We start from the raw sequence: 27,538 nt of genomic DNA, 5'->3' as shown, positions 1-27,538 counted from the left end.
CTGGGTGCCCCCCGCCCCCGATCCCCCACATGGCCATTTTTTATTTTTTTTTTTTAACAGTGTGTTGCCTTGTGTGGCTCCCGTGGGCATCCACTGTATTCCGGCTGGGCACATGCAGGCTTGTCCTGAGTTTGGGTTAGATGCTTGGGTTCGTGAGACACACACCCCTCCTGCTTCCCGTTTCCATGGGCTTGCAAAGGGTGTGCCCAAGTGACAGCGACTTACACAGTGACGGACTCCCATGAGCTGTGTGGGCAGTCTGTAGTTGTCAGGCTGAGATCCTGGTGTCTGCGGAAGCTGCTGAGCCCCCGACAATCCACCCAAAATGTGGCACTCTGAGCGGATACTATAAACTGCTCAGTTTACCTCACTTCCAGGGGAAAGGGGGAACGGACAAATTAACAAACACCAGGCTGGAAGCTATTAACTAGCTGGTTCTTCACCTGTAGTAAAAACAAACATATATACACCTTGTTATTCATTGAGTACTATACTAACCTTAATTCTCAATATCCTTTACCAAAAAAAGTAAAACCATACCTGGAACTTCTCTACAGAATGCCCAGAGAAGTGATAAGCTGACTAGACTTCCTTACTAGTTGACTTGAATCTCAATGATCATTCAGCCTTCTCAGTAGGTCCATGAATGTGAAATTAACTTTGCAGATATCTTCTAAAAACTCAAGAAGCTTGAACAAAGTCTTAAGTTCATTAAAAGTAAATGGCAGTTCTAGTGTTTCTGGAAAGTTCTTATATTTCTTATTAACTGCCTTTGAATCTTGCGACGAAAAATTTCACGTGGAAATATCTTGCACACGCATAAAAATCCAAATTGAGTGTAGAAAGTACACGCCCTGAAAACCAAACCGTGGAAAAATGCACACGCGCTTATTCAAGGAGCGAGTAAAAAGCACACGCGATAATGTCCAGTCCGCGGGAAAAATACACACGCGCTTTATCCAAGTAGTGAATAAACGCACACGCGCTGAAGTCTAAACCGCGGGAAAAATCCACACGCGCTTATCCAAGGAGCGAGTAAACGCACACGCGCTGAAGTCTAAACCGCGGGAAAGATCCACACGCGCTTATCCAAGGAGCGAGTAAAAAGCACACGCGATAATGTCCAGTCCGCGGGAAAAATACACACACGCTTTATCCAAGTAACGAATAAACGCACACGCGCTGTAGTATCACGTGATACAAAAGAGCTCGCGCTAGATTCTCAAGCAAAGACTTTCACACGCAGGCTTCTGTTAACGGAAAACCACGCGCTGAATAGAAATAACGTAGCGTAGCAAAGAAAAACAAACGATAGCACTACCGTTCTATTAAATGTCTTCATATGAGCTTGAAAATCAATTTAACTCTTCAACAAGAACATTAGATAAAGAGTTTTGAGTTTTAAAAGAACTTATCTTGTGAAGAGTCTTGGAAACTTATTTTCTTAGGCAACTTGAAAATCTTCTTACTCCATAAAGATTCCTGCTTACTTTCCAAAGAAGCCGCTCGACTGCTTGAAACTTGAAACCCCTGAACAAGTTAAGCAGGAGCAGCTTAGTACACAACCTCTCAGCTGGGCAAAGACGATGAAAGGCAGTTTAGAATGTTCACTGTCTTCCCTATAAACAATCACCAGCCAATTAGAATTTAGACTGAGGACCTCCATCTTGGCTTGAGGCATTCTCCATAGACTGCAATGAATGTTAAGGGCAAAATTGGCTGTTGTAAAATTAAACTCCATAAAAACTTCCCAAAACCTTTCTATACTAAATCTCCCCAGACCCAATGTAATTGAGAATATGCCACTGTAACCTGACAGTACCTGACAGTAGTCAATACTGTGTATACATTCCTAGTGGATATTGTTGTATTGTACACTGCATGGTGTATTGATATGTGCTTGTGCATCCATGTCTTCCTCCTAATTTGCAGGTTCATTCCTCATGTCTTCACAAGGCCGTCTACTTTGGAGATGGAGTTCATGTTGTAAGCAGTGCACTTACACATTTGCGTGGCAGCAGCACTGTACAGTTGGAAGTGGTCGATGTGCTGGCATAATCAGGTTGTAAGACTACCACTACTTTAACTTAGTACTGTCATGTTTATGCTATGTTTGAGGTTGTGTAGCTGCATTGTATTGTTGGTAAGTATTTGGTCATGTGTGTTGTTAGTTCTACATTACTGGGAGCATATTGTGTGTGGCCAGTTTCCATTAGTGACACTGTACGTTTTGACACTTGTGCCATGTTTTGGGGATTGCTTTGTTTGCAGTCACATAGCATGACATGCCCTGGTGTGTTAGGTGGCGGTGCTGGGGAGGGGTTGGGTGACATGGCACTGTTGTCATGTTGTATTTTGCAAGGGGTAATGAATTTAGCAGCATAGAAGTGTGTCTTTTGATGACACAGCATTGGTGGTGTTTGTGTAGGTAGGGATGCACACCATGTAACACTTCCAGGTGACCAATCTCAGGCTGGTATGGTTGTGACAGTTGACTGTCCCTTATGCCATCATCATTGATTGTCAGATGGTATGTGCCAGGGCTGTGGGCACTCCACAGGAGTGTGATTTTAGGTGAAGTAATTAGCCACCAGCTGCGTACGGGCTGCCTCACCCCGTGCCCTTTCCCCTCCCATGTGCAGCGGCCGTGCATGTGGTTGGGGATGTGGGGGCACCACCATGTCCACGGGCAGGCCCCGGCGTGCTGCAACGTTGTGCAGGACACATGCTGCCACTATGATCCTGCACACTACTGGGGGAGCGTATAACAGCTGCCCGCCAGAACGGTAAAGGGAACGAAAGCGTGACTTGAGCACTCCGAATGTGCGCTCCCCTATGCCCCGGGTTGCAATGTGGGCGGTGTTGTATCTTACCTCGGGTGGCGTGGTGGGGTTCCGAATTGGTGTCATCATGTGGGTGCTCAGAGGGTAGGCACTGTCCCCTGGGGATGTGGTGATGGGTATCATTAGTGGGGTTTTGACATTACTCAGTATCTGACATGCATGCATGCATGCGCTGACATTTATACTCACCGAGCAGCCATGTATCGCCATGCCGCCCAGCTTCTAGGTCCCGGTTTAGGGTTGACATTCTGTAAATAAAACTGTCGTGGGTGGACCCTGGATAGTTGGCATATACTGATGTGATTCCCTTGGCATCACATACTACCTGGACGTTGATGGAATGCCAGTGCTTGCGGTTTCTATAGATGTGCTCTGATGCCCTGGGCAGACGTAGAGCCACATGGGTGTAATCAATGGCACCTAGGACTTTGGGGAATTGTGCCACCCCGTAGAAATCCTGGACGGCAGCCTGCCTTTCTGCAGGTGTTCTGGGCAGGTATATGTGCCTGCGGACTGATGGGCGTGCAGTCATGATGGCCAAGACCTGGTGTAGGCAGCATGTCTGCGTGGCCTGTGACACCCCCCCCACTATAGCACTTGTCGGCTGAAATGATCCAGTGGCCAAGAAGTGCAGTACATTGAAGACCTTCTCCAGGGGGCTGAGTGCTTGGGAGCACAGGGTGGGTGATGTGAGGTCATCCTCCCACTCACTCACCAGGTCGAATATTATGTGAGGTGGAAACCTGTACCTCCCATACACCTGGTCATTAGGCATCCCAAAAAGGCTGGTTCTGGGTGTGAAAATTCTGGGCCTGACTATCCTCCTTCCTCCTCCTGCGGTATCCCACGACCACTGCTGTCTGAGCTTGTTTGTTGTTTGCGCGCACTTTTATGATGCGCGGGTCCACACACGCCTGCTTCTTGCTGGCGTAAGTGTTTCCGGATTAGCGCGTCTTTTTAGGCGCACGCGTTAGCCCCGTTCGAATCCATGAATACGTGTTTTGAACGTGCTTGTGGGCGTTCTGCGCATTTGCCTCCCGTACTTCCCCCGTGACGCCCACATTTTCACGTGTTGTTCCCCATTCCGTGTGTCACGCTCTCTGTTCCTCCTACTTCTGTTGTGTGCGCCGCGCTATGTGCAATTTCGCTGTGCGCGTAGCGCACGCTGTTTGGAGACGTGTCGCCAGCGTTCACCACGCAGAATTTTGGCGCACTTCCTGGGATTTCCACGCGCACGGACTTCCATGAATCGCTGTGCGTGGGTTTTGCTGCAATTTTCGCTGCGATTTTCGCACTGGCACTGCGATTCGCGCGCTTTCGCACGCTTGCGCAGAAAATTTCAGCGCACATTAATTCCATGAATCGGCCTGTAAATGTTCTATACTCTACCAACGAATCAAGTATGAGAACAGAACTCTCTGTGAGAACAATGATGATGATTTCCTACTTTAAAGACTTTTTTTTCCTAATGCCATTTTGAGATTGCTCTTTGCATGCTTTCCCAGTGACCTTTTGTATGGGAATAAAGCTGGGTTTTCTTGTGCACGCGGAGTTACTCCGTTATTTATTTTATCTACTTTTATTGTGTTTTGTCTGTTTAAAACTTTTCACAAATTTACATAAACATATATTCAATAAAAAATGTGACCACTTTGATCTTTTAAGAACACTCAGGGCCTAATCACAAGTTGGGCGGTATCCAGGCAGTAAATCCACTGGGATACCGCCCAACGCAAATAGCGTTACCGCAAGTCAGTCCAGCGCTATTAACGCCTAATCCCGAGTTGCGGTAAGGCTGTAAGTCCCTGTTTTTTTAAGTGTCCGTAGGACTCTATGTGCCATGCTGGGCTCTATTACCACGGCACAATTTTCACCCTGGTAATAGCACCGCAAATGGGCAGAAACTCATAATTGGGCAGAGCGGTAATGCAGCAGTAATAGCGTCACCGCTGCATTTTTACCAATCCGTCCAATTTATGATGAGACCCTAAGAACATTGTGATTTCATTATCAAATCAAGATTAAAAAAACATTTTTCAAAATGTCGCCTGATTATGTCATTTAGGACTGTCAGTTTGATCAATCTTGAAAGTCCAATAGCGTTTTCTCTTCACGTTTTACCTTACGTTCACACATCATTGTAATAGTCACGTTTCATCTCCATTCACTTTTGTATTGACGTTGCTTAAGTTCTTTTCAATGCGTTTCCGTGGTGGGGGGGGGGGGGCAATGTGCGTAGAACTAAAGTCTGTATTTAAACAGTAGTTCCAGAAACCTAACGACTTAATCGCATCATAATGATGAAGGAGTTTACCCAGTGTGCGCATAGAACAACTGCTCGTTTTGACACATTCTGTAAAGGCGTGTCTCGCTGTTTCAGGCCTATGAACCTGCTCACACATTCCACAGTATCTGGCCTCCATGCAGATTATCAGCTGTGCACCTTGCTTTGCTCGCAGCGGTAACTGCTTAGTTCTTAACAATAGGATTAATCTGCGAACAGCTGGGTCGGGGCACAGGAGTAAATATGACTGGGCTCCCTTATATTGATGTACGAGAGAATACATGCAAGAAAGTCTTCAACTTAGACAAATGTGAACAATTGTTGCACTAATCCCACCTCTGCAACCTTCTTTTGAAGGCTCCTTTGCCTAACGTGAAATCAGGAATCCAATTCATTTCCTTGAACAATCCAACGTTAAGCTGTTCGAAATGCATTCCTCTCGACACCTTCTCTGTGCAACTATGTTCACCCCTTTTATCGAATAATGGACACTTGGGGACCGCTTTAGATTTAATATACAATTGGCCTTTCCTTTGCAACGCCATGCCCCTCAATGAGAGTAGCCCAAACTCCAACCGCAGATACTCCATGGAAGTAGACAGTGGCAGACCCAAGACTCTGCGCCACAAAAAGCCCTCTAATTTGTTCATCCACATAAAGTGGGTTCATAGCTAAAGCCTCTAATCCGTAAAGTATACTATGACACAAAGTTTGCTTATATAGTATTAATATGACTTCCATGGAGTATCCTGCGTGTTGTTCAGAAAACATATGCACCTGGACCATAAACTGGTCGGCTTTCAGAGGTTTCAACTCTATTATTTTGGTGTAGTCTGCCGCGATACTGCTATTGAGGCCCAGGTACGGATAGTTCACTGTGCAGTCCAAAGTGCCCAACAGTGTGTTCATTTTGATCCCATTAACTTTGTTTCCTGTTACCAGCATAACACAAGTATTGTCGAGATTTATGGTCAAGTCATTTTCTACTGCATGGTCACTGAGCTCGTTAATCATTCTCCACATTCCCGTAAATGTCTGGTCGAAAACATCTGCATAGAACATTGCAGCTATTCGGGTGTTGCCTATTCTGGGGGGACAGTTAGCCCCGCCTCTCAGATGCTGTGGAAGGTCGGCCAGGTATACACTGAATAACCGGGGAGCCAGCACACAACGCTGCTCGACTCCCCTGTTTATCAACACAGGAGCCGACACCAGACCTTCATTGTTCATGTGCACACTAGCACTGGGGTTGTTGCGTAAAGAAATGACTATATGCAGCAACCACTCTGCGTTATTGAGTTTTCTCTTATTGGTACATTTGGGCCCATCTTAACACTAACATCCAAACTACCAGCCCCAGACGACCTCCAGGTGAATGGTGGGGCAACAGAAAATGAACTGGGAGGGAGGAGAGACTCCAGAAAAACAGGATACAAAAATCCTCTCCAAACCGAATTTTAAACAGAACTCACAGGACAGGAAGACTAACACCAGAAGAACGAGCAGCCAAAGCAACTAAAGACTGAAAAGGGGATGGGGTAAAAGGGTTTTTAAAGCTTTACACCAGAAAACCCCAGCTTCTGGGGAAAGAACAGCTTTAGATTGGTCACTAGATCAGGTGAGTGTTGCAGCTAATGGAATGGGAGCTGGGCTAAATCAGAACAAGTTAAAGAGCACTATAAAAGGGGAGAGAATGCACTGCAAATGTAGGTTGCATGGGTGAGGTCAGGAGGGGTGGAGGCGGACCGAGAGACCAGACAGAGGACAGCCAGTGGAGCGGAGTGCTGTAGAGACAATGCCAGAGCTGGATCAGAGTACAGGTGAGGTGTTGATTGTGAGAGGGAGTGGTACTAGATGTATGTGTTGCAGTGTGAGGAAGGGGTGTGTGTAAAAGGTAAGTGGGAAAGTGAGTGAAATATAGAGACGGGAGAAGTATAAGGGGAATTGGAGTGAAAGTCAGAGTGTATGGTAGGAGCAGGGCACCATATCCCTGAGTAGGGAAGGGGGTGAGAATAGCAGAGCAAGGAGCGGTGAGAATAGCAGAGAAAGAAGGGGTGAGCAGAGCGAGGAGGGCTGAGAGGAAAGGAGGGAGAAGAACAAGTTACTTACCAACTGTAACGTTCTTTCGATTGGATGTTCCTCCCATGTATTCCTCATCTTAGATATATCCTTACCTTTAGGCTTCGCCTTGGAAATTTTTTTCTCTTTCTCCAGCAGAGGGCGCCCCACTCGAGTTTGCGGCGTCGAGGTCCCTCGGCGGCATCCGTCGAGTATCGGCATCATCCCTCGTATAAGAGCCTCGAGCGTGCCCCTTGGCCTCAGTTCTGTTTTTTCGTATAATATAGTCCATGGATCTTACTTTGTTTAAGGTATGCCTCTTTTGACCCAAGCCCTAAAAGAGTTTAGAGTGTAATACACGTAAACTGTACTGTGGGGTTAGGATGGGAGGGTCGATGAGGAATACGTGGGAGGAATATCCAATCGAAAGAACGTTACAGTTGGTAAGTAACTTGTTCTTCTATAGGCATAAAATTGAGAGAACCCATGCTGAACCCTGCAGAAACGCCTATAGAATTGGGGGCCCAAGTACAAAATACCATCTCTTTGTGGCTCGGCAAGAAAACCTTATCTGAGGTAATAGAAGCTCTACCTATCGAGCAGTATATAAACTGCTTGCCTCCTTACCTACAAAGGGCAGTACTTCAGTTAAACAGACCTAGTTTGGCAATGGCTATAGAAACAGCTCAGAATTAGGCTGAATCCGATTGTGTCCTCCCACGTATTCCTCATCTTAGATAGACTCCCAAAGCAGTTTTGTCTCGGAGGTGGGAGTACAGTATCCTTTTTTAATCATGTACAGAATGTAGTACAGATTTTGCAAACAGACCTCCTTGAGAAGAAGTCGAGTCCAATGCATAATGTTTTATAAAGGTGTGCATAGATGACCATGTGGCTGCTGCACAAATATCTTGCACAGGGACACCCCTTTTTAATGCTGTAGAAGTTGCCATGCCCCTGGTCGAATGAGCTCTTAGTCCATCAGGTGGTTCTTTTCCTGCCAATCTATAACATTCTGTTATGGCTAAAATTATCCATCTGGATAAAGTTTGTTTTTTTACCGGAAGGCCCAGTTTACGTCCAGTGTATCCCACGAAAAGTTGATCACACTGGCGAATCTTTGCAAATCTAGAGATGTAAAAACTAAGAGATCTCCTGGGATCTAGTCTATGAAGTCTTTCCTCTTCCTTGCTTGTATGAGGGGGAGGATAAAACAAAGGCAAAGTTATCTTTTCTGACAGATGACAATCCGAAACAATTTTTGGCAGAAAAGAAGGTTTAACCCTAAGAACTACTTTGTCCTTATAAAAGATGGTGTGAGGAGGTCCGCTCGAAAGCGCCTGCAACTCACTTATCCTGCGGGCTGATGTCAATGCTACAAGAAGTATTGTTTTTAACGTAAGGAGCCTTAGTGGGCAAGAATGTAAAGGCTCAAATGGAATACATGTGAGAAAATTTAAAACTAGATTTAGATCCCACACCGGAACCTGGAAAGGTACTGGAGGAAAGACATTATTTAAACCTTTTAGGAATTGAATTATCAAGGGTATTTTAAAGTAAGATTCTTCTTCAGAAGAGCGCTTAAAGATGGATAGCGCTGCTAAATATCCCTCTATTGTCCCAACCTGGAGCCCCAGATTGGCCAAATGTAACAGAAAAGATAAAATTGTGGGGATATTACACTGAAAAGGGTCCACATTCTTTTCTCTGCACCAGCTACTGAACTTGTTCCAACGACACCGATACAGAGACTTAGTTGCAGGCTTTATAGCCGAAAGCAAAATCTCCATCACGTCATCCGGAAGGTCCCAATCCTTGTATCTCAGCCTTTCAGAAGCCATGCGTGAAGGTTGAGTGTGTTGACCTCCAGATGGAGAACATGACCTTCCTGTCGCGAGAGAAGATCCTCTCTTCTTGGAAGACGTATTGGAGGACAGATGGACATGTCGAGAAGGTCCGGGTACCACGTTCTCCTGGCCCAATACGGAGCAATTAGGATCATGGTTTTCCCAAACTTTCTCAACCTCCTGATTACTTGAGGGATCACAGAGCTTGGAGGAAACGCGTACAGTAGTTGGACCTCCCATTCCACCACGAACGCGTCCCCAGAGCTCCTCTCGGGGGAAATTCCCTTGAGCAGTACAGTTCGCACTTCCGGTTGACCCCGGTCGCGAAAAGATCTACTTGAGGGGTTCCCCAAAGGGCGAAGATCTCTTGAATGACCTCCTGAGCTATCTCCCACTCGTGAGAGACTGTGCTCAGCCTGCTCAGAGCATCCGCTGTTGTGTTTCGCTCTCCGGCTAGATGAATTGCCGATAGAGAGATCCCTTCTCGTAGTGCCCAGAACCAGAGTTGCATCGCCTCTCTGCACAACGGTAGTGACCCTACTCCTCTCTTGTTGAGGTAGTACATGGCCACTGTATTGTCCGTCATTATCAGAACCTTCTTCCCCCGTACAGAGGGCAGAAAGGCCTTCAGCGCTAGTCTGATTTCCCTGAACTCCAGAAGATTGATATGTAGTTTGGACTCTGATGGAGGCCAACGTCCGCTGATTGTCAGGTCGTTGATGTGGGTTCCCCACCCCGTGAGTGAGGCATCCGTCACTACTGTTATCTCCGGCCATGGTTGCCAAAAAAGATTCTCCTCTGAGGATATGATGTCTGCAAGCCCACCATTGTAGATCATGTGCTACTTGGGCTGGGACCTGCAGTAGATCTGACATTTCCCCTGAGAACTGGGACCATGGAGTTCTGAGAGCCCATTGAAGAGATCTCATTCTCAATCTGGCTTCTGGCACCAGGAAAATGCAGGATGCCATCAGACCGAGCAACCTGAGAAAATCGAAGGGCGGAAGATGCTGGGCATTCTGAAACTTTGTCACCATCTGCAGAATGTGGTGAGCTCTCTCTTCGGGAGGCGAGGCTTTGCCCGAACAGGTATCAAGGACTGCTCCTATAAATTGGAGCTTCTGTGATGGTATCATGTTTGATTTTTTTTAAATTCAGAGAAAAAACTAGTTTGTGAAGGAAGTGACAAGTCTTGGACAGGTGATCCAGGGCTTGTTCTGGAGAACGTGCTCTGATCATCCAATCGTCCAGATAGGGGTAGACATGAATCCCCCCTCTTCTGAGACTCGCTGTCACCACCGCCATCAACTTGGTGAAAACTCTTGGGGCGGAGGTCAACCCGAATGGCAGAACTCGAAACTGATAGTGAGAATTGCCAATCGCGAACCTCAGGTACTTTCTGTGCTTGAGATGGATTGGCACATGAAATTAAGCATCCTGAAGGTCCAATGATACCAACCAATCCTGGAGTTGGAGAGCCTGAAAGATCTGAGAAAGTGTGACCATCTTGAATTTGTCCTTCCTTAGGAACTTGTTCAAGTTTCTCAAGTCCAAGATGGGTCTCAGTCCTCTGACTTTCTTTGGAATAAGGAAGTATGGGGAATACCAACCCTTGTTCCTCTCCGCTACAGGTACATGTTCTATTTCACCTTCCTGTAGCAGGGTTAAAACTTCCTGCAACAGGAGCGGATCCGGATGCTTGGCAGAGTTGTATTCCGGAGGATGATTCTGAGGTTTCTTTAGAAAAGGAAGGCAATAACCTTGGATACTGTTTCCAGTGCCCAAGCATCTGAAGTAATGCCCCGCCATTCTTTCAGATGCTGTGAGATCCTGCCTCCCACCGGGGTCTTGTGGGTCAAAACCTCAGAGTGGTTTTGCGGCAGCTGCAGCAGCGGCTGATGGTACAGATGCCGTTGATGGGGCTGATCTAGCACCTTTTCCTCTTCCCCGAGGACATTTTCTTTGACCTCTTTGATTGACCTGCCCTCTTCCTTTTCCAATTGAGGAATAATAGCGAAAAGGACGACCCCTCCAGGAAGATGAGCCTGTGTAGGGGAGTTGCTGAGGTTGTTCTATAGCGGCACTTCAAGATTTTACTGCTGCTTTGGAGGTCTGTAGCTTCTCCAAACTTTCATCTGCCTTGCTACCGAACAACCTCGAGCCATCAAAGGGCATATTAAGAAGTCTGGATTGCACATCAGGAGCAAACCCAGATTTTCTTAGCCACGCAAATCTGCGTAGCACTGTGCTAGTCACCATGGACCTGCTGATACTGTCAGCTGTGTCCAGTCCTGATTGAAGGCATTCTCCCGAAGCCTCCTTTCCATCCCTTATAATAGCTAGAAAGCCATCATGTTCTTCGCCTTGTGGGATGTGTTCAGCTGCCGCTGACATACAGTCCCACAGGGTATAAGAGAACCTTGCTAAAGTACAGGTTACATTAGTAGACTTCAAAGCCATACTACCCGATGTAAAGATTTTCCTGGACCATGCATCCACTTTCTTATCGTCCCTATCTGGAGGGATTGTAGGGTATGCAGCATTTTTTGTGGAAGTAGCTGCCTGTACTACTAAGCTTTCTGGAGATGGATGTTTACTGAGGTATTCCGGATCAGATGTACAAGGTCTATACTTTGCCACAAACTTTCTATTCACAGCCCCTATGGCTTCAGGATGTTCCCATGCAGAACTAACCCTTCTTTGTAATGCAATGTGAAAGGGTAAAATGGGGTCTTGTTGGGGTGTTCCAGATAATATATCTGTCATGTCATCATCATGATTGACTGGTGAACTCCTACCCCACCCCATAAATTCTGTAACTCTGCCCATGAGTCTTCTATAACTCGTATCCACTTGTTCTGATGGGTCTGGTTTGTCAAATTCATACTCTGGAGAAGTATCCAGGCCACTTGCTGTTTGCAAACATTCTTGCAAATCTTTAATTCTTGATTGAGGATCAATTAATTCCTCTGGGACAGATCTTGTACCATATCTAACACCAGCAGAGGTTACTTCCTCTTGTTCTGATGAATCTCCCTCATATATGGATGACATGGTCCTGAAAAACTCATGTCGACTCTCAGGTTGAAAAACCTTTTCAGGCATTACAAGTCTTTCCTTCAATAGAGGTTTGGGCGTCGACGAAAGCGTCGATGGCGCCGAAGTCTTAATCACTTCCTTCGATATCATCGTAGGAACTTTCGATAATTGACGTAATTGTCGAGGAAGCCGTGGAAACCGTCGAAGGAAACTTCGTGGTCTTTGAGCGCAAGCTCGACGTAGCTTCCTTCGAGTGAGTTGTCAACTCGAGGAGCTTCGAAGTCTTCGACGACGTCGATGTCGACTTCAATGGCGTATGATCTTTCAACGCCATTTTGTTTCCCCTGCCTTCGATTTATACACCGATATATCTGTTTTACGAGGTGATCGAGAAGAATCTCTCGATGACGTTCTCGATGTCTTTTTATGAGCCTTTCTCTGTCACCTTTTTCGTGAGCAGGAGCATGGTCTTCCTTAGCTATTTTTGAGGGGGTCTGGGCCGCGTTCTCAAAGATTTTTAACATGGATACTCGAAAGGCTTCCCATTTTCTAGGAGCATCATGTTTGGATGGGCATGTTATAACCTCTTCCGAAGATGTCGAAGAGGATGAAGGAGATCGATGCCGTCTTTTCTTCGCCTTCTTAGAAGACGAAGAAGATTTCCTCGATCTACTTCTCGAATGTCTTTTACGATGAGATTTCAAAGACTCGTCCGAGTCTTTCTTTTTTAAAGTAGGCTTTGATAAACCCTCCCCCATCGCCAGTTTACCTCTACGCTCTTTTAGGGCTTTGTGGGTCATCGACTGGCACGAACTATAGTCTTCCGTTCGGTTGTCGGGGCCGAGGCACCATAGACAGTTCTTATGTGGATCCGTCAAAGACATTTTCTTTCCACATCTTAGGCATTTTTTAAAGCCTGTCTTCGGCGTGGAAGGTTTCGAAAAAGACGACATCGCTTTTGGTCACGAAATACTGAAGTGCCGTTTTACTCGATCCGAAGCGAAGCTAACGGAAAAACTGAACTGAGGCCAACAGGCGCGCTCGAGGCTCTTATAAGAGGGATGACGTCAATACTCGATGGATGCCGCCGAGGGACATCGACGCCGCAACCTCGAGTGGAGCACCCTCTGCTGGAGAAAGAGAAAAACAATTCCGGGGCAAAACCTAACGGTAAGGATATATCTAAGATGAGGAATACGTGGGAGGACACAATCCATTCGAAGGGGTGAGTTTGAGAACATCAGAGGGACAGAAGCGAGAGAGAGAGAGAGAGAGGAAGTAATAAGATTAGGGGGTGGAGTGAGAGAGTGGCTGCACCAAAGTGTCTGATATTGGCACAACCAAAACACAATCCTGCAGAGTCAGCACTGATCCCCGGCCAGAGATCTCCTCCCATGTGGCCAGGGGACAACAGCCGCTATGCGATTCTGACTCTGGGGGTGGTAGTATGAGGGAGGATCATATGGGAGGAGATAGCTGTCGGGCAGATGTGGTGACCCCATCGGGTGGGATGCAGTATTCTTCACTTATAATTCCTACATTCCTGATGGCATGTTGTCACTATACAAATCCCTCCAGTTACAACACCCTAAAAACCCTTCCTAACAAACAGTCTAGGGTTAATACCATTCACACCTCTTATGTACATAACACACACATATTATCTGTCTGAGAAGCAGCTTGGGTGAAGCAGGAAGCAGACCTGCAGGTGAAGGCAGACACACGGGAACGAACCGTGCTGAAGGCGGCAGGTGCTTTCAAGCTGCCGCTTGTCAGCATTACTTACCGGAGTGGCAGGAGACCCAGGGAAGAGCCATGAAGGTACCGGCAGCAGCAGTGAGGCTGTCAAGGATCCGGTTGTGCCAAACAGCAGCAGCTTTACCAGCAAGTGAATGCGAGACTGGCGGGAGAGCAGAAAGAGGGTCTGCAAAGCGGGAGATGCCATTCCCGACTGAAGACTTTGCTGCAGCAGTCTGCCACAGGGCAGAAACTCCAGACACCGTGAGTTGGCCCAGTGATGGTGGAAACCCGAGGGCATACCGACAAGCACATGAACAATTAAAAGTACATTTTGAATGCCGACCAAGTAAAATAGAAAGACCGAATTTGAACAAATCCTCATGCATGCAATGTCAATATGGGCAAAATTGGAGCAAATGCTATCACAAGCAGAAGAATGTTAATGAAAAAGTTGGAAGACAGAATTTACACAGGTCTCCATATCTAAGATGTCCATATGGGGAAGTTGGAGCAAGTATTGCTACAAGCAAATGAATACTGATGAAGAAGTTAAAAGACAGAACGTAAACAAGTCTCCATGTATAGGAAATGTCAATACGGGGAAAGATGGAACAAGTAGTGTCTAAAACTAATAAAGTACACACAGTGCAGGAATACAACTGTGCTATACTGAAATACAGAGAGAACATTGAAATAAGTCCTGGTAAACCAAGTATATCAGGGAGTGAGCATTTGGGTACAGATGGTCTCCTGCCAGCTATACCAGGGGATCTACATAACCCAGGGGGGGATTCCTGGCAGCGGAGTACACCAGGTAATTCATTTAAAGTATATGAAAGAAAAAAGACATTGTGAAAAGATACCTGGCAGGACAGTCATCCTTAGAAAGACATTGTTTGGGAAAGAGACGCTTTTGCCAACCTTGAAGCAGTTGTATTAAAGAGACACTTGTGCCAGCTTTGAGAAGTAGTTGCATGGAAGAGACATTCCTACTATCCTTAAGGAAACATTGTTTGAAAAAGACACCTTTGCCATCCTTCTGGAAATAATCCAGGGGAAGGGAACTATCCTCTGGATCCAAGGACTTCTCCTTGGAAGAAACCCTTTTTGTTGGATTCATGTATTTGCTCTACATTTGAACACTAGTTGGCTAAACCTAGATCAAAGAAAGGTTTTCTTACACTTCTTAGTTGCTAATTATTAGTGTGAGGATCAGATATGTTTTGGACACAAGGACAGTTTACATACTTTTGACAACAAGACACAGACTGACTTTAGTTTTAGTTTCCTAGGCAGGGACACTCTTTAGGATAGGGATGCAGAGGGCTTTATCCAACCTTTTTCTTTAATGAAGATGCCTGATGTTGAGAGCATTACCACTCTGTGTCCGCCTCTCATTTCTGACTCCTCACACAGGGCACCCCTAAGAAGTCCATGGAAGGAGCCAGGTGAGGCTATTTTCCTCTAGGTGCTCACTGACAGCTAGGAGCAGACAGTAGGTGTTACTGATCACTAGCTGGGACATCTTGGGACAGGGACGCCTGGGTTAGGGTGGTGGGAACAAGAGAGGGGAAACCCATCAGTCTGTCCTGCTTGCCTACTGACCAGAGAAACAAAAGAGCTGTGATTTTGAACATCTTGAAATGAAAACCCTTGAACTACCTTTCAAAGTCTGATGTTCTTAAGGCCATCCGTGACACCTGTTAATTATCATATTAATATCACCAATCCTTCAAGAGATAAAGGTAGCTTCGATTTCTCAGCACCGAGCTGCTCCTTACCAGTCACTGGTGGCAGTAGAACGGGTGGCGCTACAGGTGGGACTTCTTCTACATGGCCTTTCTTCTTCCCAACAGGTGTTGTAGCAGGTGCAATTACGGGCACCACCTAAGTAAACATAAGCAGAGAATAAATTAACATGGCCCACTGGTGGTTTGGACTGGGTGGCGTGATCATGTCAATGATGCTGAGTCTTGAGTTGCAGTTCCTCAGGCTGTTGCTCAGGCAAAATTTGTTTGAGCTGATTGCATCCATGGGCATTAGTTTCAGGTAGTTGGAAACAGATATGCCAAGTTTCTGAAATGGATTTTGGGGAGAATGTAATAGAGGACAGTCCTTAATCAACTTACTCATTATATAAAGGCAATGCTGCAGGCTGTAAATCAATTAGGGACAACTGTCAATTGTAGTGTGTATGTCAATTTCAGGGACATTTCAGTGCAATTACTAATTTTTAAAGAGATTATGGAAGGAAGCAAGAATTGATGCTGCACACGCTGCAGCATTTATTGAGGGTATTCACAAGTTCACCGCTTAATGTCCAGATGTATGACTCAATAGTTTCACAGGACACACTTGGTGAAGCTAAAACATGGGTGTTTGTCAGGGAAATGTTTCTGAAAGTAAAGAAATAGATAACGTCTCATAATGTCTTTGCCAGTTTTACCCCAAGTATTTGGAACAGGCTACGCAAAGCTCGTAACCTGTTTGCCTTTCATATAGCCCTCAAAACCTGCGTACATCATCTACCAGCTTGCCTACTTTCATTATAACATGTTACTGCTCCAGGATCCTCCTGCAATTGTTGACCAGTGCCAAGAGGTGATGAAGTGTGTGGTTGGTGCTATAGAATATATGTGATCCCATGTCATATCTGCTCTTCAGTCTGGCTCATTCCAGCAGCACCTGGATTCTAAGGTAGGCTTCTATTCACCACTGTATTATTTGGAATAGGATATGTGACTATATCATTTTATAAACACAGAAGGAAGAATTGGGGGACCGCTCCTCCTAGAACTGCTTAAATGTCCATGCTGAGCATTACTCCTTGCTCCACTAGTATTCGCTGCTGTGTCAAAACCAACAGTATTTTATGCTTTCCTATAAGCACTGACAGTACAGCTGTAACAGTAGAGCAGTAGGGCAGCCATGATTAGGACTATGATGTGCTAGAGTAGCGTGTGAGTTTGATTGATTGGCAGGCATCGGACCCCAGAGAGGCCTCATTTTAAGGACAGGGATATTTGGCCGGTTTCTCGGTCCGTTTCTGTACAGCGGTTTGGAAATTAACCTGGCTCTGCTACCGCTGCCTTAGTTGCTCTATGGGATTTGCTTGGCAGGCTTCTACCCCGGGTTCTCCTGTACTTCTCTGACCACATCCATTCTTCTCTTAACTTCTATAAATATAATGCTTGAGCTCACATAACTGAGCTACTGGCAGCTGTACTATTACAATTTCTGCTCCCCTCCCCTTGAGTAGCATGGCAGGTGCTTCCCTCTTGACCTTAATTACCTTCCTAGGTTAAATGTTTAAGGCAGCTGCAATGGGCACAGTTGCCTTCACTCACATCTCCTTCAGCCTTTAATTAAGAAAGTAAGTAGAGGAGTTTGCGGGGAGAGGAGAGCATGCCAACTCCACACATGAATGCATAGGCGGCCACAGTGCACAGAGATTCTATCTTGAAATACAGTAGGACAGATTAGTTGAGGAGCAGCATCTACACATTTTCATGGTCACTTGGCTAACGGCCGGGAGTAATTGGGCACAGAGTAATTCACGTGATGAGGTGCAAGAGGAGATGCTCTCATTTTATTGCACCGGCCTACCTCAGGGACGGAGGGTGGTTGTGGCAGGACCTTCTCCTTGGTCACCAAAGGAACTTTGATGAGCTTTATGTTCTCCATGTAATGCGTGTACTGCCTCTTCCAGTCCAGACAATCATACATCAGACAAGCAACGCCTTCAAAAATGGCAGTGCCGAAGGTGAGCTGTTGGGAAAGAGGAAACACTGTAAGAATCATGTGACAGAGTCTTGACTTTCGGCTTAGCTCCAAAACTTAACAAAACCCTTTTGTCTAGCAAAAGATTGTAATCATGCCTCACAACTTAACACCTCAAGAGTCCAGTTGTCCTCACAGGAGATAACCATCTTGATTTATCATCATTGTTGGAAGGGGTAGGTGCTAGAAAGTATTTCCCTAGAATTTACCATGGCCATGCATTCCATCAAGAATCTGAGTCCTTTTGCAAGACTCAGCAACCCAAGTCGCCTGTATCAGCTATTTTAATCAGTTCCACTATCTGACTGATGCTCAACACACCGTGGAAAAGAAAGGTAAAATAGGGGCCGACTGGGAAGGCGTGGTTTCAATCTACATAGAGGCACAGACAAAACAATGTTACAAAATAAGTGTCATTTGTGGCAAGCTAGAAGTACTCGGATCAGAGCACATGGTATCAAAGGGTTACTTAAAAGAAACCGCTATGCTATGCCTATTGCGAAATAACCAGGTTACTCACCGTAGTGACCACCTTACTCCTAGTCCATAGTCCCCTTTCCTCCATACTTATGGGACATCTATCCGTCCTGTGGGACCAGGGCTGGACTGGGAACTAAAAGAGACCCTGGAAATAATTACTGGGACTGAAAGAGGCCCTGGAAATAAAGTTCAAAGTGGCCCTATATGACACATTTTCAGCAAGCCCAATGCTTTTCCTATGAGAAAATTTGGAAATACCACAGAAAAGAGGCCCAGGGTGCAGAGGCCCACCGGGAAATCTCCAGAGTTCCCTAAAGGCCAGTCCAACCCTGTGTGGGACGGGACCGGAGCACTTTGTAAAAACCATCCAAAAAATGTTTTCAAAAATGTGTCCTTCCTCTCTTTCTGCGCGGGGCCTGGCACGCGGCCGTAACCCCGCCCACCTTGGCTCCGCCCATCAGTCCATTTCTATTGCCAGGTCAGAGACCTAATTAGCAATAACAGGAACCTTATTAGAGGGGACGGCGGGCGGGCAAATGGAGGAAAGGGGACTATGGACTAGGAGTAAGGTGGTCACTACGGTGAGTAACCTGGTTATACTCCTACGTCCTGTCCCCTTTCCTCCATACTTATGGGATATTCCAAAGCACTCCTAACTGGAACTATGGGTGGATGGAAATACTCCTTATTGAAAAAGGTTCTTCAGCACAGTCTGACCAAACTGAGCATCAGCTCTCGAGCTCATGTCAAGACAATAATGCTTACAAAAAGCGGATGGGGAGGCCCAAGTAGCTGCCCTAGCGATGGACGCCCAGGGGACATATTACTGAAAAGCAACCGCAGCTGCCTTGCCCCGCACCAGGTGTGCATGAATACCCTTAGGAGGTTTCAGCCCTTGGACGGTGAAAGACTCCGTAATGCAGGCGGCGATCCACCTAGAAACAGTCGCCTTAGACGCCTACTTACCCTGAGGGTTACCGAAAGTCACAAAAAGCTGAGAAGAACTCCTAAGATCGGAAGTCCTGTCAAGGTAGAACTTAAGGGCCCTTCTGACATCAAGACAGTGCAGAACCCTTTCTGCCTCTGAGGTAGGGTTCGGAAAAAAGACCGGCAGGGAGATCGACTGATTCAGATGGAATTCAGTTACCACCTTCGGTAGAAAGGCAGGGTTTGTCCGTAGGACCACCTTGTCCTTGTGAAAGACCAAGAAGGGATGCGCCACTGACAAGGCCTGGAGCTCACTCACCCGCCTTGCTGAGGTAACGGCGACCAGAAAGGACACTTTCCATGATAGGTACTTGAGGTCCACCGTGGCCATGGGTTCAAAAGGCTTATGGCACAGCGCTGTCAGGACTACATTTAGATCCTACGGCGGGTGCGGACTACGAACTGGAGGGTAGAGGCGTGTGAAGCCTGCAAAATGCCTCTTGACTACCGAGTTACTCAGAGAGTAGGAACATTGGTCTGTAGAAAGATAAGCGGAGACCGCTGAAAGGTAAGTTCTGCAGGACAGAACGTGAACACCCGACTCTGCTAGGGAGGACAAGAAGGACAGCACAGTGTCAATCGTAGCCACCCTTGGATCCAACTGCTTTCCAAAACACCAATGACAGAACCTGAGCCATTTACTCCTGTATTGGGATCTGGTTGAGGGTTTCTTGGCTGCCTGGATAATACGCATGTTATCTGTAGACAAGTTAAGATGCTCTAAAGACCTGAACTCAGGCACCATGCCGCCAAGTTGAGCGACTGTGGGGAGGGGTGCCATACCTGCTGTTCCCCCTGAAGACGAACATCGGGGGTCACTGGTAACCTGATCGGCTGATACACTGACAGGTATTGAAGTTCTGAGAACCAAAACCTGGCCGTTCACCAGGGGGCTATGAGTAGGAGGGAGCAGTTCACTGAGTTCTTCAGCTTGCAAATTGCTCGGTGAACTAGAGGCAGAGGCGTGAAGGCGTAAGCCCTCATGTTGTGCCATGGGATTTCGAGAGCATCCACCAGAGAGGAGGCTCCCAGCCCCCCTCTGGAGGCATACTGAGGAAGCTTGTTTACCGCCGTAGTGAAGAGTTCCACCTCCGGTGTGCCACAACGCAAGAAAATCAATGAGAGGACCTCCGCCTTCAACTCCCATTCGTAGCTGACCACTGTCCGCTGGCTGAGGGCATCCACTGTGACATTCAGCTGGCCCAGGATATGCTATGCAAGCAGCCCGACACCATGAAGCACGGCCCACTCCCAAATCTGGATGGACAGGTCCACGAGGGGGGGGAGACTTCGTTCACCCTTGCATGTTGATGTCATACATTGACACCACATTATCTGTGTGTATGCGGACCACCTTGTTGGCAATGACCAGTCTGAACGCCCCGAGGGCTAGAAAGATCGCCAGAAGCTCCAAATGATTTATGTGCAGGAGCTTGTCCTGAGGCGACCAGAGGTCCGAGACTTGTAGAAGATCGAAAGTCGCACCCCACCCCAGGAGGGAGGAGTCCGTTGTGATCGTTGCCATAGGTGCTGGGTCCTGAAACCCCGCACCCACCGACAGGTTGCTGAGAGATGACCACCAATCCAGGTCCACTCTCATGGAATCGGGAATCATTATCAGCTTGGAATCCGGGTCCACAGCCTGACGCCAGGAACTCCGAAGAGCCATCTGGGTCCGTCTCATCTTCAGACGAGCAAGAGGAAGAGCCAGCACACACGAGGCCATGAGGCCCAGAAGCCTCTGGAACCACCAGGCCGACATGCTCTCCGACTGCGCAAACATCTGACATGTGGCTAACAGATCCGCCATTCTGTCCCCGGTCAGGTACACTCTGCAGTCGATCGTGTTCCAGCGAAAACCCAGGAAAATCAGATCCTGCGAGACCGTCATGGAAGATTTCTGCCAGTTCACCGACAGCCCAAGATGGAACAGGAGCTGAACGAGAGACTGGAGATTGCCCGCTGCTGCCAGTGGACAAGGGCTGCGTAAGAGCCAGTCGTCCAAATATGGATACACATGGATACCCTGCAGATGAAGATGGGCCGCAATCACCGACATCATCTTTGTGAAGACACGTGGCACTGAGCTGACGCCAAAAGGAAGCACTCGAAACTGGAAGTGCTCCTCTCCCAAAGAGAAGTGGAGCTATCTCATGTGTGGGTTCCAAATCAGGATATGCATGTACACATCCTGAAGATCCACCACACTGAGCCAATCACCCATCTGCAAGGAGGAGCGTATCTGGCTGGGCGTAATCATCTTGAATTTCTCTTGGGGTAGGAAAAGTTTGAACTCGGAAAGGTCTAGGATGGTGCGCAGGCCAGCCTGGTTTGGTTTGGGCACCGTAAACAGCCGGGAGTAGAAACCCTCCCCTCGCTCCCCAAGGGGAACGGGTTCCATAGCTCTGAGGTCCAGAAGTTTCTGAACCTCGGCTTTGAGGGAGGGTGAGCCTGACAGCAGAAAAGAAGGGTTGAGGGGTGGGGTAGGGGGTAGAGGTTAGCGGAAGCCCGCCCGAGCGACTGACAAGACCCATCTGTCTTCTGTGCTGGTCTGCCACGCCTCCCAATGAGACGCAATGCGTCCTCCCACCGGGGTCTCGTGCGAGCGCGGAAAACCCTCATTTAGTAGGTTTATCGGTGGCGGTGGCACCTGAACCTGAGGAGGAGGCTGAGGAGCGGGAGAAAAACCATGATCGTTGTTGCCTACGGCAGTTGTTCCCCGCAGGGGTATCCACTCTGTGAGATTTTCGGTCGAGGAAGCCCCTAAAGCCAGAGGAGGGTCGACTTTGCGACAACGGTCTCTGGGTTTTGAAAGGAGTCTTAACCAGGACAGACAAGGACTTAGCTGTCCGAGTGCTATCCTTCGTCTTGGTGAGCTCTACATCTGTTGTAGAATGAAAAAGCTCCTTCCCATCGAACAGAAGGTCCAACACCTTGTCCTGCACTTCTTTTGAGAATTTAGTTTCATGCAACCACGCCTGCCGTGAGGTATCAACCCCCAGCATAAGGCCCCGAGCCGAGGTGTCTACGTGATGAGCCGCAGCCTCCAGGAGATCCTGGGCCAAGACCCTGCTGTCGGATAGGCCTCCTTTAAAGTCTTCCAGCTTCTCGACTGGGATAAACTCCTCAAACTCCGACAGACCTTTCCACATCCGCATATCAGCTCCCGCTAATACCAATTCGGCGTTGGCCTGCCTGAGCTGCAAGGAAGAGTTGCCGAAGATTTTCCTCCCGAGGGAGTCGAGGAGCTTGTCTTCCTTTCCCAGAACCCGTTGTGGAAGAGGATGCTGCAGGCCTGGACTGCAAAGTGGCCGCAGCCACTACTGTGGAGGAAGGGGGCGGACAAGACGACAGGGCCACCTCTTCCGAAGAATGCAGCCTGTATCTCGCGTCAATTTTCTTATTGACAAAAAGTCCAGAGTGTGGCTTTTCCCAGACTCTGCGGACCTCGCCCAGAACGTCCTTCTGCAAGAACAGGCCGGTACGCTCCAAGGGTGACAGGGTGAATGCCCCAGAAAGCACGTCCTTCTGCGGAGCGGGTGCCTCGGGCACTGGAACATCTAAGAAGCTCATCATGTCCAGTACCTGGTCATGAAAAGCTCTGACAGAGCGGGGAAGGTCCTTGTTGTCCTGATCGCCTTGCGCGTCATCCAACAGGTCAGGATCCTACTGAGCCGTGTCAGGCGCTGCCTTGTCCACAGGGGACAATGGAGGCAAAGGCGGAAGAGTCGGGGAAGGCACCGTAGGTAAGGGAGGCGCCGGTGGAACCACCGGAGGAACGGGTGGAGTCGGAGGTGCGGGCGGACATATCTCCCTAAAAAGCCCTTTGAAATACTCCCTCATGGTGTCGGTACACATAAGCGTTTGAAATTTACCGAAAAAGGCGTCCTCCGGAGACTGTTTCGGAACCTGAGGAGGCCTCTCATGAGGTGGACAAAACCACGAACATAACGGGGACGAGTGCCACACTGGCCCGTCCACTGACGTAGCCACATAAATCAATGGTGTCGACCCTGCAGGCAACGAAACATTGTGTGGAAGAGGCATCCGAGCGTTCCAATCGTAAACTGGCCCATAAGGATGCGCACAAGGGACTCTATGTTCACCCAGGGAACCAAGCCCTACACCTGAGGCCAATGGCCACCGCGGTTGTGGCAGGAACAGGCGCCATTTTGTCATCATCTGAGGGGAACTGCGGCATGTGAGGAAGTGAGGCAGGGGTCCCCGTCGATGGATCAGGGGTCTTAACTTTAGCCTTAATATAAGGAACCTCGGCAGAGCCGGTACTGTGAGGCCTGGAATGTTTGAGACATTCCCAGGAAGGACCTCAGTCTTGCCGGTAAAAGAAGAGCTTTCCTTCTTTGCCCCCTCAACAGATCTGGTGTCGCCGCAAGAGCGGGAACGGTGAGAAACAGCCTTCACCGGCAAGGCCTTGCCAGGCCTCTCAGAAATGTTGGTAACTTTAGCCTCTGAAAGAGGGACCTCGGACCCACATCCGGTGACAGCCTTATCTGCGCGGGCCTCGAACGTTCAGTAACAGCAAGCCCCACCAAGGCCTCAGGGCGCAGCCCGGTCTTATTTTTGAGGGAAGCCGACAGAGCGAGCTCCGGTATCCCACAATTCAGTTGAACTGGGTCTACAAACAGCCCCCACAGGAGGGGCCTCGGAGCGTGCTCCGGTATCCACAGGCCCCTTACGGAGACCCTCGGAGAAAACTCTGGTACAATTATTAGGCCCAACTGGCACCTCAGGGCGAACCCCGGGGACAGAGCGATCAACGCCCTTCCCGGCCCGAGAGGAACCTGGAAAGGTATCCCCCGGCCGGGGTGCTCTGAAAAGTAAAGAACTTACCGGGCGTTTTTTCTTCTCGTCAATGAACGCCTGAAAATGTGAAGGAGTTCGTCGGAACACCTCCTCCCACCGCTCCAACCGACGTTGAAGTGCCCGGACCGAAAGGGAGTCGCAGTAAAAAAAGGAGTCCCAACGGTGATCCCGACCCAAACACTCTAAGCAAAGAGGATGGGGATTCGCCCTCGCAAAACGACAGTGACACGATGAACAGTCTGGAAAGTCTAGTTTGAGTGACATAGACAGACTAGTAAACGATCGCTAGCGAGAGCCAGAGAGGAAAAAAGGGAAGAAGATCTTCCGAGGATGCAAGTGCGTCCAGTCCCGAACGAGCGGAGAAAAGGACTGATGGGCGATGCGGAGCCAAGGTGGGCGGGGTTACGGCTGCGTGCCAGGCCCTGCGCAGAAAGAGAGTAAGGACACATTTTTAAAAACATTTTTGGGGATGTTTTTTACAATGTGCTCCGGTCCCGCCCCACAGGACGGAGAGATGTCCCATAAGTATGGAGGAAAGGGGACGGGACATAGGAGTAAGAGGAATTCCCTTCCTAGCAAACTATACTAAAGGTGCTTGTCCATTGTCAAAATAACAAAAATGGCCCTATGTCCAAACCTATGCTCTAATTTTGCCTTACCGCAGAAGGCACTCACTCACACATGTCCCGAGAGAAATGCAAATTAATATAACACACCCAGTCAGGGAAGGAGACCAAGAGATGAGTTGCAAGGATGACAAAGTTTATATAAAAAAAATGCAGCAAAGAACTCTGCTGCCCGAGAGCGCTCTGCCAAAAGTTACACGGGAAGCACATTAAAAAGGCACCAAGCGTCATATGTGACGTCATACATAGGTAACACATCAGCATAGTTGATGGAATGGGAACATATACTAAACCCAGCTCCATGTGGGATGCCTGGGCTCCATTGGTTGTTGCTTCTCAGTCGATCCAGGCGCATGTGGTCAGCTCGGCTCATCTTCGCGGTGAAGGTCAGGGCATAGAGGCGCTACAATGCTAACTATCTAAGCTAAACAACAGGAACTAACAAATCACAAATAATGGTGGACACTTGATCATCACAAGAATGGGGGTGCTTAGGAAAGAGGGAATAATATATGGGCATACCGACCTACCCATTCAGGGCTTCTTTGATAGTGCAGTTCGTGCTCCCAGGTGCCCACACCAGGGGAGGGGCTTGATCTACAATCTGCCTTTCCTGGTGCCTCATGATACGGGCAGACGTGTTTTGCTTTTGGGGGGATATACTGCTGCACAGGATTAAGTCTATGGTGTGTGTTCTGGAATGGTTAGGGCGAGGGGGTCACATATGTATCAACATGAAAGAGAGTGGAGGGTCGGGACTGGTGGGCCCTGGTCGGGCGGGGTGGGGATTGAAAGGGCATGGGCAATTTAGTGGAGATGGATGGGCACTTGTGCTGGGGCCTGTTTCGGTCTCGTGCTTTACAGAGAGCACATTCTGTGGAAGCGATAGTAAACAATTGCAACAATAAATGGCTGGACTTCCGTGAGACCAAGGCTAGCGCAGAGCTGGCAGGGGGTGGCGAAGTCTTGGGCTCCCTGTGCAAGATGCTGGGGATGGGAGAGCAGAGTTTACAGAGGGATGATTTCTTGGGTCTAGGAAAAACATGGCGTCTGGTCAAATACAAAATGGCGTCTGATCTTGGGAGTGTGAGCTATGTCATTCGTCTGAGTCTCTATGTGGTATAAGGGGATGTGCCTTGAGGGTGGGTGACTCCCCCCCTTGGCCTACACGTGATCTATTTACTGCGGGACAGGCGTGGGGGGTGGGATAGGACCATCCCCTTACCAACACCACTTAGAAAAAACCTAAAAGATAACTAAACAGAATGTCCTGGCTTTAGAATTATTTAACGCCAAGAGTTTGCAGGAAATGCTCCTGGTTTCGAATTCACTGCCTGTTGGTGGAAAACAGTTCTCACAGATTTAACAGTTCTTGCCCTTCTCGTCAAGATTCCAAAAGTATCTCACGTTCCCAAAATAAAGTCTCAAGTATTTGAAAAAAATCAAATGTACAAGTTGTCGTAGGTGGAGGGCTACCTCCTTAATCCCCCTTCACCACTTGCGTGGGTTTCTCTCTACTAGGTTCGCCTCTTGGGTGTCTCTGCGTTCTGTGAGAAACCGGAGGGTATCCTCACTCCTATTCCCCTTGGGTCCTCTATGCAGGTGGCCAGGGAAAGGCCATCGCTTTTGGATCCTGACCCTGGGGGTGGACAAGTGAGGGGGGGGAAATCACCTGAGTGGAGAGCCCTTAGGGACTGGGAGTGGGGGTTTAGGGGGTCCTTGAACAAGACTTATCCCTCTTTTCCTAATGACAACCCGCCCAATCCATCTCCAACCTTTATGGGATATTGTAAAGCAGCGTTCCTTGTTTTGTCTCAGTCACATCACTCTAGTGCTGAGACGAGGAAGAGGCAGCTAGGAGGCATGCACACCAACATACAACTACACCACTTTGGTACGGAGATGAGGAAGAGAGCCTCAGAGAAATACCACTATACAGGGCAGGCATGTATCACTTATAACCCTAACTACAGTCAGGCAATCAATTGAAAGAGAACTCACGCCTACAGCTCATTCACAAACCATAGGTGTATAAAAGGTAGGAAACCATAAGAGCACGGAGAAGGAGAGAAAGGCGAGACACTGATGGGAACCGTGAGATGCAAAGCTACTGTGTGACAATGATCGGAATACCAGGGGCTACAGAGGCTGGTGGCCAGAACTGTGATGGTGTGAGTTCTCTGTTACAACTGCAAGGCACGAGAAGGTGGCATGCTAAAGCGCTGGCCCTCTACCAAAGGGGCAGAGTGCTCATTCCCCCGTGGGACTGTGAGAGGGCAGGAGTGTCCCAAGGGCAGAGGAGGGAGCCCTGGAGGCAATCAAGTTGCAGCGAGTCCAGCGCGGTACACAGGGAGCCTGCAGAGGAAGCCAGTGAGTTTCAGAAATCAGGAAACCCGGTGTGCAATTGACAGCAAGCGCTGTGAACTATTTTCCAGTGATTGTGAAAGCATACATCGTAGCAGAGTGGTTGCGTGGGTCTGAAAAGAGCAGAACACGTTCTCTGGAGTGTCAGTTTGAACTTTTCATTGAATTAACAATCAGGTAGGACTGTGCACCTCAAGAAAATAGGTGCATATTTGAAAGGTTCCAATCCGCAAAACAGACGTTTCAATGGTGTAAATATCCACTGAACTTTATAAAATACATAAGCCTATTTAAACAGCAGACTGGATCAAAATAAAGCAGATGGCTTTTTCTTAAATATCAGATCAAATGCAAATCAACCAACGGAAGGTAAAGACCAGAAATTGGGAATCTGAACTAAATAAGCATGGAAGAGAAATACATTTAGAACGTGGGGAAGAGAACCACAGTGCTTGCATTGTGAACTATTTTTAACTTGGGGAAAGGAACCCCAGTGTTTCTGTTGGGAAATGCTTTAATCTTGGGGAAGAGAACCCCAGTTATTGATTTTAAAAAATTCCCTTTTGATCTATGAAGGATAATTTTGAGACTTTGAAACCAATTCACACTTAGGGAAGGGTTTTGAGCAGACAGAGCTCGAAGTAGCTCAGAACTTTGGGTTAAACA

The 27,538-nt window shown here is 47.9% G+C and overlaps 1 protein-coding gene across 3 annotated transcripts in view; it reads right to left on the bottom strand.

The window, feature by feature from the left end:
- Nucleotides 1-27,538, bottom strand: part of SPAG17 (sperm associated antigen 17) — a 1,712,709-nt gene that overhangs the window by 1,186,593 nt on the left and 498,578 nt on the right. For all 3 annotated transcript variants that reach the window (XM_069635754.1, XM_069635756.1, XM_069635755.1), the window contains exons 8-9: nt 17,418-17,579; nt 15,593-15,698 (exon numbers count right to left, since the gene is read on the bottom strand). In XM_069635754.1, coding sequence (XP_069491855.1) covers nt 15,593-15,698; nt 17,418-17,579 — 268 coding nt within the window. The remainder of the gene's footprint in view (nt 1-15,592; nt 15,699-17,417; nt 17,580-27,538) is intronic.

Source organism: Ambystoma mexicanum, chromosome 7p (genome assembly GCF_040938575.1).
Source record: "Ambystoma mexicanum isolate Mex_15411 chromosome 7p, UKY_AmexF1_1, whole genome shotgun sequence".
Taxonomy (NCBI): Eukaryota; Metazoa; Chordata; class Amphibia; order Caudata; family Ambystomatidae; genus Ambystoma; species Ambystoma mexicanum.
The sequence above is the reverse complement of the archived record's forward strand: the minus strand, read 5'-3'. Positions and strand labels throughout refer to the sequence as shown.